The sequence below is a fragment of the Gracilinanus agilis genome, chromosome 3 (assembly GCF_016433145.1).
Source record: "Gracilinanus agilis isolate LMUSP501 chromosome 3, AgileGrace, whole genome shotgun sequence".
Classification (NCBI taxonomy): domain Eukaryota; kingdom Metazoa; phylum Chordata; class Mammalia; order Didelphimorphia; family Didelphidae; genus Gracilinanus; species Gracilinanus agilis.
This window is the reverse complement of record NC_058132.1, coordinates 265,695,561-265,716,495: the sequence shown is the minus strand read 5'-3', so window position 1 is coordinate 265,716,495 and position 20,935 is coordinate 265,695,561. Positions and strand designations below refer to the sequence as shown.

General features: G+C 36.2%; 1 protein-coding gene across 4 annotated transcripts in view; it reads right to left on the bottom strand.

Moving 5' to 3' along the window:
* The window catches only part of ITGB6 (integrin subunit beta 6), a 94,423-nt gene that overhangs the window by 21,656 nt on the left and 51,832 nt on the right, over positions 1-20,935 (bottom strand). For 3 of the 4 annotated variants that reach the window (XM_044669839.1, XM_044669840.1, XM_044669842.1), the window contains 4 exons: positions 12,441-12,575; positions 11,746-12,163; positions 4,680-4,902; positions 2,048-2,142 (listed from right to left, as the gene is read on the bottom strand). In XM_044669839.1, coding sequence (XP_044525774.1) covers positions 2,048-2,142; positions 4,680-4,902; positions 11,746-12,163; positions 12,441-12,575 — 871 coding nt within the window. The remainder of the gene's footprint in view (positions 1-2,047; positions 2,143-4,679; positions 4,903-11,745; positions 12,164-12,440; positions 12,576-20,935) is intronic. The other variant, XM_044669841.1, reaches the window with a different exon arrangement.

Sequence of the window (20,935 nt, the reverse complement as noted above, 5' to 3'; positions counted from 1 at the left end):
AATCCAGTTATCATTTCTACTTTATGAGATGGAAATTATATTAGCCAAAATAATTCTTTTGAAGATTATTCACTCCTTGTTATAAAAACTACATTCCAAGAAGGCTTATATAAGCCTTGTATCTCCCTTAGGAGCTTAATAATGTGTTTGTTGCCCTGAATTGAATTGGATTTACAGTTTCCCTCTCAGACAACTTAGAAGGATATTGCTCTCAAACAGAAGGATTTGTGACATCTTAAACACAGGGAAATAACTTGTTTGCATTACCATGATTTAGATTTTTTTTTTTGCCACAAGTCTACCTTTTTCACTCAAGTCATTACATTTCTTGTACTGCTAATGCCTTGAATGAAAGCAATTTGTAGTGCATTTCCTGAAATTTTCATTCATTTTCCAGAAAATGTATCTCAATTGTTTGTTGTGAAATGAACCTTGAAGAGCAGACTGATATTCCCTTACCAGTTTCCAAGGCAGAAAGTCAAGACAGCTCCTTTATTGGGTCTAGTCACATGCTTTGTCATTGATATTAAAGTAAGGCCCACAATATCCTTCCTCATTTACCCTTTCCCATTGTTTAAAACATTTGCCCTTTAGTCACCAGTAAAGTAGAAGAGAAGGGTTTTTTGGTATGTTATTACTAATTCTAAAAGCAATTTCCTTTTTTTTCTCCACCCAAAATTAGATGACTTCATTTTTTTGCACTAAGAAATGTTGATTCAGAAATTCTGGAAATAATTTTCAAAAGAATTTCAGTGTTATCAGGTAGGTCCATGCCTGAAACTATGGATGTTTCTCTTTTGAATCTAGCTCATAGGTTTTACCATAAATTATTGGCTCAATGATTGCTTTTAGCATGAGATAAATCTCAGGTCCCATCTGTCTGTAACATGTTTATAGCACAGCAACTACTCAGACTGAATAATATGTTAGCAAATAGAATTTGTTACCATTAGAAATAAGATCCTCCCAAATTTTCCATCTAAGAACAATCAATCACCTTGCTTTTTTTTTCCTCTCCCAAAGAAAAAAATACTGAAATGGATCTTGTGGGGGGTATTCCCTTCAAAATAGATTGGGCCCACCTATCTTGTGCAACACAATGAAACAAAAGATAAAAATAAAATTTTGTAATGGCCTTTCAAGCTAACCCAAAGACTCTCCAAATATTTAGTAAAACGCTGCCTTAAAAAAATCTTTTTAGAAGTATTTAAATGTCAAATGAAAACTCTAAGTAGAATTAGACTAAATACAAGTTCTATATTTCTCTTGATCCTTAGTTTGTAGTCACATGTACTTTTTTTATTTGACACCATTAGGCAGAGAGTATGAGAAGGGAGGCTGATGGACAGGCTGTATGAATGTATGCAGTAATGGCTTGCCAAGTCTGGAAACTGTGCCTCATGGCCTAGGATCATGGGAATTCATCACGCTCTCTTTGTCTTTGGTGCTGTTGGCCTGCTTTTGTGTAACCTTGAATCAAGGTCAATAGACAAAGGAGGAAGCTATCTGAACTTCGGGCTAAAATTCAGACCATATCCCGCTGCCCATCTGCATTTGCTATTTCCCATTAAAAGCAGCTTAGTGTTTGCCAACAAAATTGATGCCAATTGGAACTATGCTAACTGTGACTTTAACATCAGTGAGACCATCAGACATACCAGAATACTGGGGTTAAACACATCATTTCCTTTCAATTTTAAAAGCCAAGTGAATGTGCTGAGGTCTCGGCATGAATTAGATCAGGTCATAGAAAATGCAACTAAGGCCTAAAATATTGGCTCTAGTGCTATTTTTTTATGATTCAGAGCTCAAAGAGAACTTAGAGAGTTATTTAGGCTAGATCTCTTATTTTACAGATGAGGAAACTGAGACCCAGAATGGTCAAATGCTTAAGTTTACCCAGAGCCAAGATTCCATTCAGATCCTCTGATTCCCTATAGGAGATACTCCCTCCTTTTAAGGCTTTAGCTAATATCTATAAACAACATCATTTTTGCCCCTTAAGAACACTTTAAATCTATATAATGAATTCAAAGAAAATAGAAACCTTCATCACTGATGGTTGCATCAACTAGTTTACATTTGTCAACACATTCTCCATTGGACCGGTCATCAGAAGATAAATGACATTCGATGCAGCTCCTACAAAAATTATTAAACAGAAATTATTTTACATTAGTTGAAAATACCAGAATAAAGGTTACTAAACACATACACATATGCATGTGTACAATACATACATTTATGCATGTATATATCACACACACAGTAGAGCTTTACTAAGATGCTGAGCCAAGGGTTCTTGCCATGGATTTGCCTTACAATGACTGTAAGTAAATTTCCTTGGAGGGAAAAATTCAAGTGGGTCCTGGTGTCTATGTTGTCTACGCACTAATCTTGCCAAGAACTATTTGTTTTTCTATGTACAAATGCCAAATAGAATGGAATCTTTGTTAGATGTTTTATTATTTTTTTCCTGAGTAGAGGAGAGGAGGTACAGTCACTAAAATATAATTGGGGTTGGAAAATCATTTGATCTTCTTTTGCAAGAATCCTTCATCCTTTAATTAATGAAATATTCTACATGGGCCATAGAAACTCAGGATTGGAGGAGTATATTATCAGTCGTTTGTGAAGTGCTCTACATGTAATATTATTTCATCCTTACAACAATCTGGGAATGGGTGCTATTATTATCATCCCCATTTTGCAGATGAGAAAACTGGGGCAGACTTGTCCAGGATCACACAGCTTAGTAAGTGTCTGAGGAAGAATTTGAACCCCAGTCTTCCTTTCTCCAAGACTACCATTCTATCCACTGTACTAACTATATGCCGTCCTAAAGGCATTTCTTGTCCAAGGTTCTACAGTCAGAGATAAGACCATAATTCTGATTCTTAACCAATACTCTATTTACTACCGCATGCAGCCTTACATGAGCTAACATGGTCCCTTATGCACTGTAAAAGCCAGTTAAATATTTCTTGAATTTTTGTGGATTAAAAGGCAATAACAACAAAAAGAAAGGGAATAAAAACCTCTGATCGAAACAAAAACAAAAAGGCTCTCTCACATTGAAACTTCCTGAAACCTATTGTCTTTCTTCAGCCTCCAATTAGCCACGGACCGATGCCTTAAACAAAATTATTAATGTTGGCCTTTTAAAGAAAGAGAGCTAAATATATCAAGGGCATTTCCAAGGACAAAGTTGAGAATCAAATTCATTCTAAGAATTGTTAACACAATAAGGGCATATTTAAAGCCTTTATTTATCTTTCACTAAAAACAAAACTAACAAATTGTTTTCCAAGTAACCTTGAACAGCTATAGTTTTCCTAATAGGTATGCACAAAGCAGGCCTGACTTGTCTGAAGATACTATGATTAGAAAACTGCTTAAGAAACACACCCCCAGCCCAGTCTCCAAGCCATGTTAATTGTTCATTTCATACTTCGTGAATCACATTTAAAATGAAATCACATTTAAAGAGAAGATGAAAATGGAAAAAAAAAAGAAATTAGAGAATAGAAAAAAATCTCAAACAGAGGTTCTAAGGACATTTGGAATCATTATAATCATATCTGTAGGCATTTTTTTTAAGTTTTCCTTGGCATGGTGACAGAGAAGTTTTGACACGAGTGATATGTAGCCACTGAGTCAATATTGGTATTCTCCCTCTGTGTACATCAGAAATGCAAATGCCACCACTTGGGGTTGCCGAGTTAATGAAAATATGAGCTGTATAAATATATTTACTATGTAAAATGTGGCAAATGCAGACCAGGCTCTTTCTTTGTGTAAGCTGTGGAAACGTGTTTGATTTGACCCATGAATTTTATCCTGACCCTATTAAAAAGCTGGCTGGCTGGCAAGCCAAGAAACCATCCTCTGGCTGGAGGACAGGAGGATGAGCTTTGTTTGTTCATATGGTGTGAGAGAGTACACAGGGACACAGGGTTAAGGCTGTGTGAAATGACTGCCTGAGAAAGACCCTAAACAGTGTGTGTGGCCAGTGGAACAGGGGTATTGTCAGGGACGCTCTCTTTAGCCGCGGTGCTCCTATAGATAGAAGAGAATCACAAAGGTCGGGCTATAGAAAGTCATGATAAGGAAGAAGCTTGTCTGTTTGGCTCCAAAAGGTATTGGCTGCATGAGGGTGTTGTCAGCCTGTCTCTGGGGCCTTCCTTATGTGTGGCTAGTATTGTAGCCAGAAGGAATCTGATGTTATCAGTGTGGGACATCAGCTCAACTTCCCCATGTGAGCCCCAAGCAGAAACAGAACATTGTGGTCCATGACAATCAAGACAGAGGAGGAGGAAAGTGAAAGGCAAAAAGCTCAAGCTTGGGATCACAGGGGCATGCTGGGCACCTGCATTTCACTTAACTTTCTTTTCATTTTTTTCCTCAATTATAGGGAAAAAAAACAATTTTTAACCTTTTTTTTTTTAAGTTTGAACCAAATTTTCACCCTTCCTCTCTTTCTCCATCTCCTCCCCATTCCCTGAGATGGCAAAAAATCTTATAGAGATTTTACATGTATGATAAAATAAATTCAGTGAACCACCAGATTTTAGGGAAAACAAATGGGTCTAATTTGTTGAAATCTCGATGCAACTTCAGCACCACATGAAGCCAATCCACGACAATAACAATTAAAGTCAGGGCCCTCAGAATATTACCGTTTAGAATTACAGGGGTCACCACAGGTAGGGCATTGTTCACACCTAGGGCCTGAGGCCCCTGGGTTGGTGCACACACATTTCCCACAGGTACAATTTCCCCGTCCACTGCAAAGTGTGCCGTCTTCGGAAATGCAGGAGTCAGTGCTGGTTGTGCAGTTACAGTATTCACCAGTCCATCCACTGTTGCAGATACATTCTCCACAGTCACAGTGCCCATTATCTATAAGATACACACAGGGACAACAACCCCTAGTTAAACTCACAGGTAAGTGATTTAAAACGATGAAGGATTACCGTTATCATCCCTTCATTCTATTCAATGCTTCTGGCTTTTACCCCATATAGATCCTGCCCTTTCCATACTCTCATTTCTCATGATTACGGCAAAGGTCAGAGAGTGAAGTGTGCACTAGGGCACCCTCACCAATAATAAAAGACAATCACCAACAAGTATTTCCTGTTCCATGAGAAATGATGAGCAGGTCAATAAAAAACAAAACAAAACATAAAGACCTACATGAAATTATGAAGAGTGAGACGAGTAGAACCAAGAGAACATTATATACAGCAACAGACTTATTGCTTAAAGAGTGACATGTGTGTTTCTACCTCCAGAGAAAGAACTGATAAATAGAAACAAGCAAGACATAGTTTTATAAATATACATATATCTTTTTGTCAAATGATGCTTTCTCTAATGGGAGGAAGGGAGGGAATTATCTGGGAATTTTAATGTAACAAACAAATCAATAAAAAGTATAACTAGGTATGCATCCATTTATGAATATCTATTTTATTTCCTTTGACATATGACCAACTTCATCATTTGTGGATATGTGAGGGGAAGCACCCCCCAAAAGAAAGAAATCTGACATTCTCCAAGTTGCATCTTAACCAATAATTTCAACTTTCTCCTAAAAGAAAATTTGAAACAAAAATGAGGAATACCAAAGAACCCAAGACAGCACTGCATACGGATTTTGTTGTTCAATTGTGATTATATTTTATGACCCCATTTGGAGTTTTCTTGGTAAAGATCCTGAATTGGTTCGTCATTTCCTTCTCTAGCTCATTTTACAGATGAGTAACTGTGACCAACAACATTAAGTGACTTGTCCAGGATTACACAGCAAGTAAGTGTGTCTGAGGCTAGATTTGAACTTTTGCCTCCAGACTTAGTACTCTATCAGTTATGCCACCTAGCTTCCTATTGCCCCAGCTGCATACAAATGGCTGCCCCATAAATATTGGTAGTTTGATTTGGCTTTGGAAAATTGGATTGACCTGAGAATATTTCACTTCCTTTACTTTTTCTAGCTCATTCTGTTGTGATGGTGCTCATGAGCCCTAAAGGAGGGAAAGTGGGATGAACTCATAGAAATAGGAGAAACAAAAAGGACTGGCCAGTCTAAAAAGAAGTTAGTGCCAGTCCTCAAGTTGAGAACTGAATAACCTTCTCAAGGTTAAGGATGTCTTTCTAAATTATATCCACAGCACACCAGGAGCCCTCAGTAGTTGTGAAAAATTAATCATGACATTTTAAAATGTAACTAAGCCTTTTCTACTCAAATTTGGAATTTCAACTGTATATCCTTCTACTGAGTATAGATTGTTTTTCATTTTCATGTTTGGACCCCTAGAGCTGAACATGGTGCCTTGTGATTAGCTCGGCTGTATTTAGCCTTTCTTTCTTTTTGTCATGGACCTTTTCTCAGAAAAATATTCATTGTCTAGCTCCATAATTGAAGGAAATGCTACATTTCAGTCAGAGGCTAGTGAAAATAAAGATGTAATTATATTTTTCCATCCAATTTCATAGACCTTCTGAAATTTATCCATACATAGACTCAAGTCTGTGGATCCCAGTTTATGAACCCCATTTGATAATACCAAATACCTATTGAATTGAACTTAATATGAGATTTTAAATTTGTTAAAGTTGAACCTTATCTAAAGGTAGCTAGGTTGCTAAGTGAATAGAGTGCTCAGGAAGACATCAGTTCAAATCTAGACTTAGTCCCTGTCTAGCTTATTAGCTGTGTGACTGTGGGCAAGTAATTTAATCATTTCAGCCTCAGTTTCTTCATTGTAAAATGGGAATACTAATAGCATCTATTTCCCAGGGTCATTGTGGGGATCAAATGAGACAGTATTTAAAAAACACTCTGCAAATCTAAAAGTGCTATGCAAATGCTATTATTGTTACTATTATGAACTTTCTTTTAAAGATCATGTTATAATAATGTCAACATACGTATATCTTTTTTTAACCCTTGCCTTCTATCTTAGAATTGATACTAAGTATCAATATCTATTCCAAGGCAGAAGAATGGTAAAGAGTAGGCAATTGGGATTAAGTGACATGTCCAGGGTCACACAGCCAGGAAGTGACTGAGGCCAGATTTGAACCTAGGACCTCCCATCTCCAGACCTGGCTCTTTCCCCACTGAGTTGCTGAGCTACTCCAAAACAGATATATCTTTAAAGATAGCAGACTTGCCTTGAAATAACACTCAGAGGAGAGAATAACAATGATCTCATTGGTGTGGGAAGCTCTCAAGTGAGGAAACTCTTTCCATGAATAGCATCAGCATCTTCTTTGAAGTTTATAGTCTTAAGACTTGAGTTGCTTGAGAAGTTAAGTGACTTGTCTAGGGTTATACAGTATCTATCAGAGGCAGGACTTGACCTAGGTCCTGAATCTATTGTCTAAGCCAGTAATGGTGAACCTTTTAGAGAACATATTTGGTGCCTTTACCCATCAGATTGAGTGCTGAGCCACCTCCTCCCTTACTCATACAGAGGAGGGAGAAAGGGAAGGGAATGGCACTAGCACCCCACTCAGAGTAAAGAAGTAACTACTTCCATTGAGCTGCTGGACAAAGGTGCAAGGAGGCATGGTAGAGAGGCGAAGGAAGCAGCTCAGCCAGAGTCCCTCTGTCTTTCTAGTAACTAACTCTGGCGAGTGATGTGGTATGTGCCCACAGAGAGGTCTCTGTGTGCCATCTTTGGCATTCATGCAATAGGTTCACCATCACGGGTCTAGGCTCTTTCTCTATCCTGTATATATAGGAAGCTAGGGAACATGACTTGGAGTTAGGAAGACCTGGGTTCATATTCTTTCTTAGATACTTTTACTTTTATTAGCTTCCTTTTCCTCACCTGTAACCTTACAAAGACCTACCATATGATTGTGAGGAGTAAATGAGATAATATCTGTAAAGTGCTTTGTAAACCTTAGATGGTGATATGAACTATTTATAACTGTTTTTCTGGACTTTTCTTGACTTGTATCAGAGAGACCATCATTTTTTTTATAAGTTTACCCAAAACCATAAATTGCTGCCTAGGATTTTTCATACTCAAAATTATTTCAAACACCTGCTCAATCAAATGACTTTTATAGGAATCTGTATATGGTATTTTTTAGACCTTTATATTCTTAGCATCAATTCCAAAATTGAAGAGTAGCAAGGGCTAAGCAATAGGAAATAAGTAACGTGCCCAGGGTCACACAATGAGTAAGTGTCTGAGATTTGAACCGAGGACCTCCCAACTCCAGGCCTGGCTCCCTACCACTGTACTACCTTGCTGCCCTTTATAAACAGTATTAAAATCTTAAAATCCTTGTGGACTGGGGGAAACTTCAGAGCACAATTCTCAAAGGTAAGATATATTTCTTGCCTTAAGGAAGAAGGATCAAGTTGTTGTTTTGCTTGTACATTTCCTTTATTTAACTTGATCCAGTTATAAGTGAATAGCTAATCCTTTTCCTAATTAGGCTTAAATAGAATGGGATGGAGTAGGTAAAAGCAAGAAGTTGATTTTTTGGGGGGGGGGTATGTGGGGAGGGCTATTCTAATTAAAATTTCACTTATTTAGAGAATAGTTGCTTTTGTGGGAATTCCCCAATCTCCACTGAATGAATTAGCGGTCTTAAAATGTCACCTGGGACACTGAGAGGTAACACCCATCGTTACCTGGCCAATATAAGTGAAAGGTAGGATTAGAACCCATGTTTACCTGATTCCAAGACCAATCCTTAGATTGGGCCACACTTCCTCTATGATTTTGGACAGTCATATAGTTTTATATGAAAATCTTTGATTGCATATTCATTTGTTCCAATAAGTCATAAACCAAGAGTTTTTTTATCACTGTTTCTTATCAAAAAGCTCAGGAAAAAGGATGAAAATCTGGAAGCAAGATGGAACTTGGTTCCTACCCTTATAGTCTCTATAAATGCTTTGAAGGAAAATATTCTCCTTTATGAGTAGGCAAGAGATTACATTTATATTAATCCAGAATCCTAAACTATATTTTTGCTATATTAGCTGATTTTGAGAAGCTATGTAAGGCATAATTTAACTCCAATAACTTGATTTGTGCCAAAATGAAGTGAGGCTTGCAGGGCAGGAAATTGTTTATCATTTACTGTGAGAGTATCCTATTATTCATATGTACCATACATGCTGTAGCTTAGTGTTAATATGCAAGCTAGTGACTAAATTAAATTTTCCTTTTCCTTCCCCACAAAAGAGTGGTACTAAATTTTAGGTGATGGAAGAAGCATGTCCACACTGTGAGTGATTCTGGGGAAATGAAAGTGATTTATAAAAGCCATCAAATAAAAGTACTCAGGTTCCAAAAGGGATTGGGTAACAAAAAGCACATCTTTGCTCTAAAAAATGCCTAGTAGACATTTTTAAAAGTTCTTAATGGCTGTAATGAGACAGAGCAGAATGAAGAAACTGCAAATATCTGGTTTTAGCATTATCAGAGGGGAAAGTATATTGGATATGGAGCTAGAGGACCTGAGTTTGAATTCTGGCTTTGCTGTTTCTTGTCTATCTGTAAAAGTCAATTCAACTGTCTATATCTCAATTTCTCATCTTTAAACTCCTTACATCTAACTTACTTGGGTTGAGCCAGGGAGGGGGAATGGTAATGCCCTTTGAGGGTTAATTAAAAAATTTAAGTCTTCTTGACATATAAAGCAATAAGTATTTTCTGGGTTCAAAAGTAGAGCATGCTAAAGATTTTAAACAGTTTTATCTGAAATAACTAAATTTTGGCAACTGTTCACTTTTGAGCCAAATGGTCAAGAAAATATTAACTCTTCTTAAGAATCTAAGTGTACCTCTGCTTATAAATACATAAGAAAATCAAAAGATAGGAAGAATTTTGTTGTTATCCATTTGTTGTTGCTTTAATTCCTTAGGATTAAAAATTAAGACTCAAAAATAAGAGAAGATGGTACTGTCATTGAATATGACTAACTTATGATAAGCAATACCCCAGGGACAGTACCAGGCAAATACAGATATCTTCAGTATTTGATACAGAAAGGGAATCTGGGACTTTAAATACATATTTCTCTTATAAGAAGATGTTGAGGCCTTTATATGTTGCAGCCTCTTTTTCTTCTTACCTCTTACTTAACTCAGATTTCTATATCTTTTACAACAAAGAAGACAAACTGAGCTCACACTAAAAGCAAAGTTAAACCAACATGAGAATGAGTAGAGAAGCTTGTCTCAATATAAGCAAAACTTCAATTTTTAGCTGTCCTTGAAGGTGATAAAAATAAGTGATGGAAAACATCTTGATAATGGTAGGTCCTTCTTCATTTTTCTTTCCTTCCTTCTTTCCTTCCTCCCTTCCTTCCTTTCTCCCTTCCTTTAATTAAGTATTCTAGAACTAGTAGGCACTTAGTAGGAGGGAAGGAAGGAAGGGAGGAAGGAAGAAAGGAAGGAAGGAAGGAAGGAAGGACCTACCATTATTAAGATGTTTTCCATCACTTTATATATTTAAAGGAAGGAAAGGAACTACAAATAGTTATGATATATAGGATTGCATGCATTTTCTATTATTTCATTGCTCTGACCATTTAGGAAAGGGAAAAAATGTGATTTGATTTTTTCTTGATGATTTCAAAATTTCTAGAGATCTTATCCTTCTGACTTCAAAAAGTATCTTTCACATGTAGATTTCCTATATGTGTTATTTTATTCGGTTGTCTGACATTCGGCAACTCCTCTGTTTTTTTATTGAGGAGAACAACCCTTTTCTCCCTTTCCCTTCACGGTCATGTTCCAACAATTGTCCTTGCCTCCTTAGATGGAAGCAAAGATTGAAGGGTAGATTTAAGAGCCTGGACAATAGGACCAAGTTGGAGCTGGGAAAATTTAGTGGGGAGCAATTTTATAATTTTGCAAATACTGGGTAATAATGGTATATTAATGATGTTGATGATGTTAAGAATGGGCAGCTAAGTGATATAGTAAATAGAGCTTACGCCCTGGAGTCAGGAAGACTCCACTTCATGAGGTCAAATCTGACCTCAGACACTGGCTATATGACCTTGGGCAAGTCATTTAACCTTGTGTGCCTTAGTTTCCTAATCTATAGAATGAGCTGGAGAAGAAAATGACAAAACATTATAGTACTTCTTCTAAGAAAACTTCAAATGGGGTTACAAAGAGCTGAACATTATTAAAAAATGGCTGATAACAATAATAATAATGGGTACATTAATATAATACTTTAAGGTATACTAAATATTTTTGTATACATTACATTTGTACTGGATCTAGAACTAGAAGTCATTGCCCATATGACCTTGGGGGAAACCATTTAAATTTTTTTTTATGAACTTTGGTTTCCTCATCTATAAAATGGGTATTATATTTTAGCCATCTAGCTCATAGAATTGTTGTAAGGATAAAATATATGCAGAACACCCTTTAAAACTTAGTGTCGTACTCTTTTAAACAATCATTATTAATCAGCTTCGTGACAATGTGATTTTTTATCTGCTTAAGCACTGAGAAAAATGTTAAATGAGAAGATGAAGTGAAGAGGAGAGTAAGGTAAAAACCAGAAAGCCTGATTGCCATGGGTCAGGGTTTAAGCCAGTAACTCACCTAACCCGCCAAGGTATCCTGGGCAGCTACTTTGCCTTGGAAACTGGGATAAATGTGCTGACTATACATTGACTTAAATTTCTAATAATTTATATCACCTTGGAAATATATAAAACACAACTTTAAAGGCTACGTACCTCCACATATCAATCCTTTATGTCTCACACAGGAAAAATTGTCACATTCACAGTAGGTCCCATACACCTTTCCATAGGTGGACAAGTGGCAAATGCATTGTCCACAATAGCAGTCTCCCCTTCCGCTGCAAGAGGGATGACCCAGGGCATCTCGACACGAGTCAGTGCTCAGGGCGTTCTCATCGCATTCACAGAGAGGGCCCATGTAGCCAGGGTTGCAAATACACACACCACACTGGAAGGATCCCTTCCCTCCACTACACTGGGAACTATTCACTTCCATGTCCTTTTGACAACTGCAGCTACATTGGGGATGAATCTCAATTTCTAGGGCATCTGCCAGGCCCACGGGCTTGATGGTGATGTGCCTACTTCTTTTCTCACAGGTTTGTAGACTTATGGTCACATTGAATGTTGCCTGGAAAAGAAAAAAAACTAATCATTTGCTTCTTTAGTCTCCCCCTACACCCACACAAAAATGGATTTTCAGAAGCAGATACTACACAAGAATCGCTTTTACAAACACACGCATGGCACAAAATAAACATATTTTAGTTATTGTCTGGAAAATGCTCTTGAAGTTTTTGAAAGGAATTAATTAAAGGCATTGAATGGAGAAGTCCAGCTTCAGCATTTCAAAGAATTTTTCCACTTATCAGAATAGTTCTTAAACTGAAAATTGGCCATTTACTTACTGTGCCTCCCACTTTTATATGAGAGCATTTTTTTTGATGTGGAAAGATGGTGCCATTATTGCAGACAGCAGTGAATGAGAGGCTCAGTCCCTCTGTGTCTCCCAGTACCTCCAGTTCCACTTCTGATCGTAACTCCTTTGGAAACAGACAAGAAAACTGTGTAACAGCCAAAAACTTATTAAGAAAAATTAATAATGAATGTGCCTGAGGCTTAAATGAACTTCAGAGAATCACAAGAAAAACCAGTCAATGGACAAATATTTTTTTTGAGTCCTAAACAGATACCGAGGGGTGGATGGAGCAGTGGATTGAGGAACCATATCACCAGGTAGTCTTGGGTTCTAGTCCTATCTCCTGAAGCAGCAAGGTGGTTCAGGGGATAAGAGTTTTCCTGGAGTCAAGAGGAACTGAAGTTCAATTCCAGTCTCAGACATTTACTAGTTGGATGACTCTGGGAGAGTTACTTAACTTCAGTCTGACTCAATTCCTCTAATTATAAAATGAAGACACTAATAATACCTACCTCCCAGAATGGTTGAGAAAATCAAGTGGGATAATATTTGTAAAGAACTTTGCATAGTACCTTGTCACAGAGCAAGTGATTAACAAATGCTTGTTCTGTTCTCCTCTTCCTTTCTCTTTTGACACATTTTCCATGTGCTCCTGGACCACTGACTTGTCATGGCAGAGAGGCTTGCTTAGCTCACTGAAACTATGAACTATTCTGTTCAGGGTAAACCAAGAAGGACAGGTCATAGTGGAGAACTCAGACAACAGGTGATCCACCAGATAAGGAAATGGCAAATCGCTATACTATCTTTGCTAAGAAAACTCCATGGTCAATAGTGGAGGACAGAAGAGCCTGGAATGCTATGTAAAGGTCTATGGCGTCACAGAGAATAACAAACCGAATGATCAAACAATAACAGTATTTTCCATTGGTAAGTCACTTAACTTTTTAGGTCCCCAGGCAAAACTTTAAGACATGAAGAGATGCCAGTCTACATTGGAGTAGGGAATTTCTATGCCAGGGAGTTTCCTACAAACATCCCGAACCTCCCTTCTCTCCCATAAAAAAATTTCTAGGTGATTCATGCTGTAGTTAAAACTGAACTTTTAGTGCCACTTGTCATGAGCTGCTCCTTTCAATTTAGTTAATATTTACTGAGTGGCAATAAGAGGTGTGTCACTGGATAGAGTGCTATGGGTCATAGCATAGGAATGGCTCATTTTACATTTACATGCCAGATGGGCAAGAAATCCCTGGAGCTTATTTGTAGGGCTTCATTAGTGAGCAATGGAATGCCATTATTGCATGACATTCTACTTTAACCTTTGCCACAATGAAATTTCTTTCTTAGCATTTTCTACATTATTAACACTATTGCTATTCTATTTTTTTCCATTTTGTTTTATTTTTGGCATCGAAATGCATATTAAAATTCACATTTTCCCAGGTAATTATTTTGCCATCATTGGAGTAAGATCCTAATTCTTTTGATCCAGCTTCACTTAGTTGGGCAAATTCTAAAATTTCTCCACCTTCCTCTTTTCTTCTTGCCCCAAAGAAAAACACTTTCGTTAGACAAATACTTGGCTGTTTTTTTTTCCTTCAAAATGCAATGTGTAGAAGAGATCCAAATATCCTTTCTTAGACTTGCCAAATATTCTTCTTCTACTTTAGAGAATATAGTTGTTTTTAAATGGTTTTATCTTTTTTGTTATTTTACCTTCTATTTCATTAAACTCTTTCTTGTGAAAGAAAACCAATTAAAAACAGTAGATACACTGTCTATCTTTGACAATGGAGAGGATTTTCTTTCCTAGTTGTTTCCTACCTCTTTACCATAGTTGGTCTGGGGTATATTACTTAATTTGTTGTCCTAAGCTTTTTTCCAGTTGAATTTCAATTTCCTTTCAACAAGCTTTCCATTTATATTGCTGTAATCAATTTACTTCTTTTGATTCTAATTTCATAAGATCAAAGACTAGTCCAACTTAAAAGAGTTTATAGAAAAGGAAACTGAGGCAGAGAGACATTAAATAACTTCCCTTGATCCCAGAGCTAATGTCTGAGATGACATTTAGGCTTTTCCTAACTTCAACTCTAACACTCTAGTCAATGAACCACTCCTCAAAAATATTCCCATGTTTCTCTGAATTCCTCATATTTGTTTATTTCTCTCTGCCTGCCTCTCCCTCTTAATCTCCCTCTCCACCTTATTCTCCCTCTCTCTTTTCTTCTTTTCTTTTTTCTTTTCTTTTCTTTTCTTTTCTCTTCTTTTCTTTTCTATTTTTCTTTCTTTCTTTTCTTCTTTCTTCCTTCTTCTTCTTCTTCTTCTTCTTCTTCTTCTTCTTCTTCTTCTTCTTCTTCTTCTTCTTCTTCTTCTTCTTCTTCTTCTTCTCCTTCTCCTTCTTCTTCTTCTTTTCCTTCTCCTTCTTCTTTCCTCTCTCTCTCTCTCTCTCTCTCTCTCTCTCTCTCTCTCTCTCTTTCTCTCTCTCTCTCTCTCTCTCTCTCTCTCTCAAAATACTCAGAATATAAGTACAGGCATACCTCATTGTATTGCTTTTTTTGCAGATATTACTTTTTTTCCTTAACAAGTTGAAGGTTTGTGGCAACCTTGCCTTGAGCAAGTCTATTGATGCTATTTTCCATCCTTTTTCTGTGTCCTATATTGGTAATTCTCACACTATTTTAGGCTTTTACATGATTATATCTGTCACAGTGATCTGTGATCAGTAATCTTATATATTACTATTTTAATTGTTTTGGAAAGTCATGATCTGCACCCATATAATGAGGTGAACTTAATCAATGAATGTTGTCTGTGTTCTGACTATTCAACCTACTTGTCTTCACCTCTCATCCCCTGAGGCCTCCCTATTCTCTGAGACACAGCAATATTGAAATTGGATCAATTAATAACCCTACAATGGCCTCCACGTGTTTAAGTAAAAGGAAGAATCAGTCTTTATAGTATAATATATTATTGTCTTATTTTAAGAAATTGCCATAGCCACCTCAACCTTGAGAAACCACCACCAGTATCAGTATGTCAGCAGCCCTCAACATCCAGACAAGACCCTCTACTAGCAAAAAGGGCATGACTCATAGAAGGCATTGGTTAGCAATAAAGTATTGTTTAATTAAGGTACATACTACATTTTTAGATATAATACTATTGCATACTTAATAGATTATAGTATGTGTAAATTAACTTTCCTATACACTGGAAAGCCAAAAAATTGATGTGGGTCACTATATTGTGATATTTGCTTTCTTGTTGTGGTCTGGAAATGAATCCAGAATATCTTTCAGGTATGCCTGTAAAAGGTTCCTGAGGACAGTTACCTTGTTTTGTTGTGACACTGTATGTTTTAGAGTTATTTTGCTGGTTCATGTGAAATAGAATAAAATATCTTCTATAAGATTTGCAAAAAAAGTTTCATCACAATTTCTCTCTCTGATCATTTTCCCTCTCTGTCTCTGTGTCTATCTGTCTTTGTCTTTGTCTCTATCCCTCTGATTTCAAAGATTAATAAAATCAAATTATTCTAAAATTTAGTCAGTTGCCTGGGGCAGTGAGAGGTCAAGTGACTTACCCAAGGTCCTACAGCCAGCATGTAGCAGATTTGAATCTGGGAACTCCTGACTCTAAGACAAGCTCATTCTTGCCTTAAACTTAAAAAAAACAATTATATTTCCCAAACAATTTAGTTTCAAGCACAGAAATTAAAGGAGGAAAAGCTTTGTAAAAAGGAAGGAAATTTCATCATAGAGTCATTGAAACAACATATTTCCTTTTTTTGTTGTTGCAAATTTCGTGGAGGATATTTTCATCTAAATTTCACGGGAACTAAAAAAAAATCTTGAGAACATTCAGTGTCATCACCAAACAAGGTCACCTGTTCACTGATATCCTCGGTGTATTCATCCAGATGAATGCTTGTCCAGTGTTTAAATCTGATTATCACTTTGACACAGTGGAATGTTGCTGATTTTAAAGTTCATCTCATCGAACTATAACAACAAATGAAATGCCTCAGACCTTTTAGAATATCATAAATCTTTTTCAGTAAGCTAGAATGCATTTTATTTATTAGCACTGTATGGTTCTTTTTTCACTTTCAACTGTAAAAAGCTTGTGGCATAGCAATTGAGTTGATATTTCAGCTAAAGCAATGCCAAAAATCTAAAGACATGGTTTTGATAAAACCTTTTAGATAATAAATTTAATATTGTATAACTGCATTAGGATTTGCAAGTCAATTTACAAATATTATCTCATTTGATCTTAACAATGACCCTGGGAAGTAGTTGCTATTATCTCTGTTTTACAGACAAATAAACTGAGGCAGAAAGAGGTTAAGTGACTTGTCCAGGTTCATACAGTTAGTGTCTGGTGCTGGATTTGAACTCGGGTCTTCCTCACTCCAGGTCCATAGCTCTATCTACTGAGAAACTTCAAAGTTTAGCTCAAAGTATATTAAGAAGCTTCAATTTTGTCTGCATAAGAATTCCCTCCACAGAGTTAGATGTAATCCATATATAATAGAGTCTTAAGAAGATTAAAGAATTTAAGGCCAAGGAAAAAGGGATGGATTTGAACAAAGGTTCAAATCCCACCTCTGATTGCTTACTACTTCTATGTCCTAGGATAAGTGACTTATGCCCTATGAGCCTTAGTTTCCCTAACTGTCACATAAGGAACCTGGATTATATTGTTCCTGAGTTCCTTTTCAGCTAAAAAAATCTATGAACCTCTTATTTCTTGTCAGGATAACTATTCCTTCTACTGAAGCAGAAGTAATCTATCTATGATTTATTATCTGAGGAAATCATCTGAAATTCAGAGAAGTTAGTGTAGTGGAAAAAGCATTGGTTCTATTGTCTCAGGACCTGGGTTCCAAATCTTCTGATTCTTCCTACGTATTTTACCTAGAGAAAGTCTCTTCATTTTCCTAGGTCTCGGTTTCCCCATTTGTAAAATCAGGGATGGGTCTTTTTGGTAAGTAGTTAGTCCATGATCAAAGAACCATAAGATTTTGGTGGCAAGAATAGAATTAGATCTGTTCGACTCCACATTCAATCCACTGAGCTACATTGCCATTATAAAAGAAATTCCATTAAAATAAACAAAAGATTCGAAGAATAATTTGAAACTTGAAAGCAAGGGAGTGCCCATCAATTGGGATATGACTAAACAAATTATGGCATATGAGTGTAATAAAATACTGTTGTGCTAAAGAAATAATAAAGGAGAAAATTTTAGAGAATCCTGAGAAGATTTGTATGAACTGATACAGAGTGAAGTGAGAAGAATCAGTGAAACATATATATTCAATTGATACATAACAAAAACAATGTAAAGACAACTTAATAAAACATTAAAACTCTGATCAAGGCAATGACCAGTTGTGACTGTAGAGGCCCAATGATGAGCAATTTCCGTCAGAGAGGGGATGGACTCAAAATGCAGAATGAGACATATAGTTTTGGAAAACAATATTATGTGGAAAATTATTTTCCTGGACCATGCATATCTAATATAAGGATTTAATCTTTTTCTAATGGGCCAGATGTAGGCGATAAAAATTAAATGTTTAATTGAAAAAACATTTACTAACACAAAAAAGTTTTTTAAAATGCTTGTCATCAGTTCTGATGTTTCAGTAACACTTTAAAATCAATTCTAAGTCTTCTGTAAAGTATTTGCTTACTTGTATGTTAGCGTATTTGAAAATAATGGAGGCTTAATTCAAATGATCAACAATTTTTGTTTCAAATATCCTACAAATTTCACTTCTACTTCTAGATCATAAATCTCTCTCTCTCTCTCTCTCTCTCTCTCTCTCTCTCTCTCTCTCTCTCTCTCTCTCTCTCTCTCACACACACACACACACACACACACACACACACACACACACACAGATCTTGTATAAAAATAAACTTTCATTTAAGCAAGCAGGGGCATAATCAAGGAAGAGGAAATATGACAATATCTTTTAACAAATATTTTGACAATTCACTCTTTCCCAATTTCCTTAATTCCTTTGAAGATGTAGAAGGGAACTAATTTGAAAATGCTAGAGTAAAGGAATTGGAGTGTGTTCTCATTCAGTAAAGGATCACCTTGTATTTTTTATTAGATTCTACACATTAAAACTTTAATTACTGCATGGGCAGAGAAGAAGGATTTTATAGTGTTTTTGTTGATTGGCTTTCCTACCTGGAAGAATTTCAAGCCTGAACTAATGTGGTGATAAATTTTTGATGTGAGTCAAGTGAACTGAAATTTCAAAGGATGGCAGTGTAGGCCCTAAAACTGCAGCCCACGTTAACCAAAAAAAGACAAATTTATGTTTAGTTCTTTGTTGAAATGAGATATTTGAGTATGAAAGACTGTTCAGAATCTATCTTGGATTGGAAGTGGGTTATGTAAAGTGGGGGGGAGTAATTATAGATGAATTGGTAGGGATAATTCATTTGCTTTTAATTTGAGAGTAAAAAACTACAAAACTGAGCTTGTGAGGCAGTAGCGTTTGATAACCTCTTTATCCACTTCCTTCTCCAGGATTAGAAGATCCACTTTGTGTGTGTGTGTGTGTGTGTGTGTGTGTGTGTGTGTGTGTAATTTTTCAGGGTTTTTTGTCAAAAAAAAAAAGATAAAGAGGTAAGGAAAACTCTGTGAAATAAAATGAATAGAAAGACACTCATCAGATAACCATACTTCTTTCTTTTTAATTATGGAATCAGACCTCAGAAGTCAATACTATACATAGTATAAGACTTTGAGCAAACCTACATTTTGGAATTGACAGATGGAACACTGAGGAGGGAAAATAATGTCAGTTGGGTTGAGTTCAAAGACTTCTGGGAAGAGACCAACGGACTGCTCTCAAGTGTGGGGCACAACCAAGGAGCGAGGAGGATTTTTTGGCCGTAGCACCTTAGAAGTTAATACTGTACATAGTAAATTGGTGTTTGCTGTCGGTGAAGGAAGAAATTCTGTTCTCAGATTAGCAAAATCTAGTCCAATAACTATATAGTTATAGAAATATACCTATAAAACCAATGGAAATCTCTCTTGCTTTCAAACTGCAGAATCCAGAATGAGGTTGCTACTGGTGGTTTCTTTTCTTAAAAAATTATTTTGAGGGAAACATAGAATATTTTACCTGTCAGATCTATTGAAAAGGGAAGAATTTATGACCAAACAAGAGACAGAGAGCATTACAAGATGTAAAATGAATAATTTTAATTATATTAAATTAAAAGGGGGTTCTACAAAAAAAAACATCAACCAAGATTAGAAGGGAAACAACAAACTGGGGGTAATTTTTATAATGAATTTCTCTGATAAAGGTCTCATTTCTCAAATATGTAAGGAACTAAGTCAAATTTATAAGAATCCAAGCCATTCCCCAATTGATGAATGGTCAAAGGATATGAATAAGCAGTTTTCAGATGAAGAAATCAAAGCTATCAATAATCATTTGAAAAAATGCTCTAAATCCCTCTTGATTAGAGAAACACTAAACAGAAACAACTCTGAGATACCATCTCACACCTATCAGAATGGCCAATATGACAGGAAAGGAAAAAGATAAATGTTGGAGGCAAAATTAGGTGATCCAGCCATTCTGAAGGGTGTTTTGGAATTATGCCCAAAGGGCAAAAAGAATGCATACCTTTTATCTGGTAATTCCAAAGCGATAAAAAAAAAATGGGAAAGGACCTAATTGTACAAAAATATTTATAGCTGTTCTTTTTGTAGTGTCAAAGAATTGGATATTAAAAGGGATGTCCTTCAATTAGGGAATGGATGAACAAATTATCATATATGATGGTGATGGAAGACTATTGTGCTGTAAGGAATGATAAACCACATGATTTCCGAAAGAGCTGGAAAGACCTTCATGAACTGATGCAGAGTGAAATAAGCAGAATCAGGAGAACATTGTACACAGTGACTGCAATATTGTGGAATGATCAAATGTGATAGACTTAGTTACCAACAGCAATACAGAGATCTAGGACAATTCTGAGGGACTTATGAAAAAGAATGCTATCTACCTCCAGAGAAAGAATTATTGGAGTAGAAATGCAGATTTCAAAAATATGATTTATCACTTGTTTATTTGGAGTTTTTTATAAGATTATTTATTTGCAAATATAATTGTGGAGTTTTGTTTTATAAGATTATTTATTTGCAAAAATGAATAATTATGGAAATATGATTTGTGTGATAATCCATGTATTACCCTGATTGAATTGCTTATCAGCTCTGGAACGTGGGAGGAAAGAATGGAAGGAGACAATCTAGATCATATAACTTTGTGAAACTTACGTGGGAATTTATTAAAATAATTTTTTATTAATTTGAAAAATGCTAGGTTAGGGGGCATCTAAGTGGTACAGTGGATAGAGTGACAGACCTGGAGTTGGGAGGACCTGGGTTCAAATATAACCAACATCTCTTGTCTGTGTGACC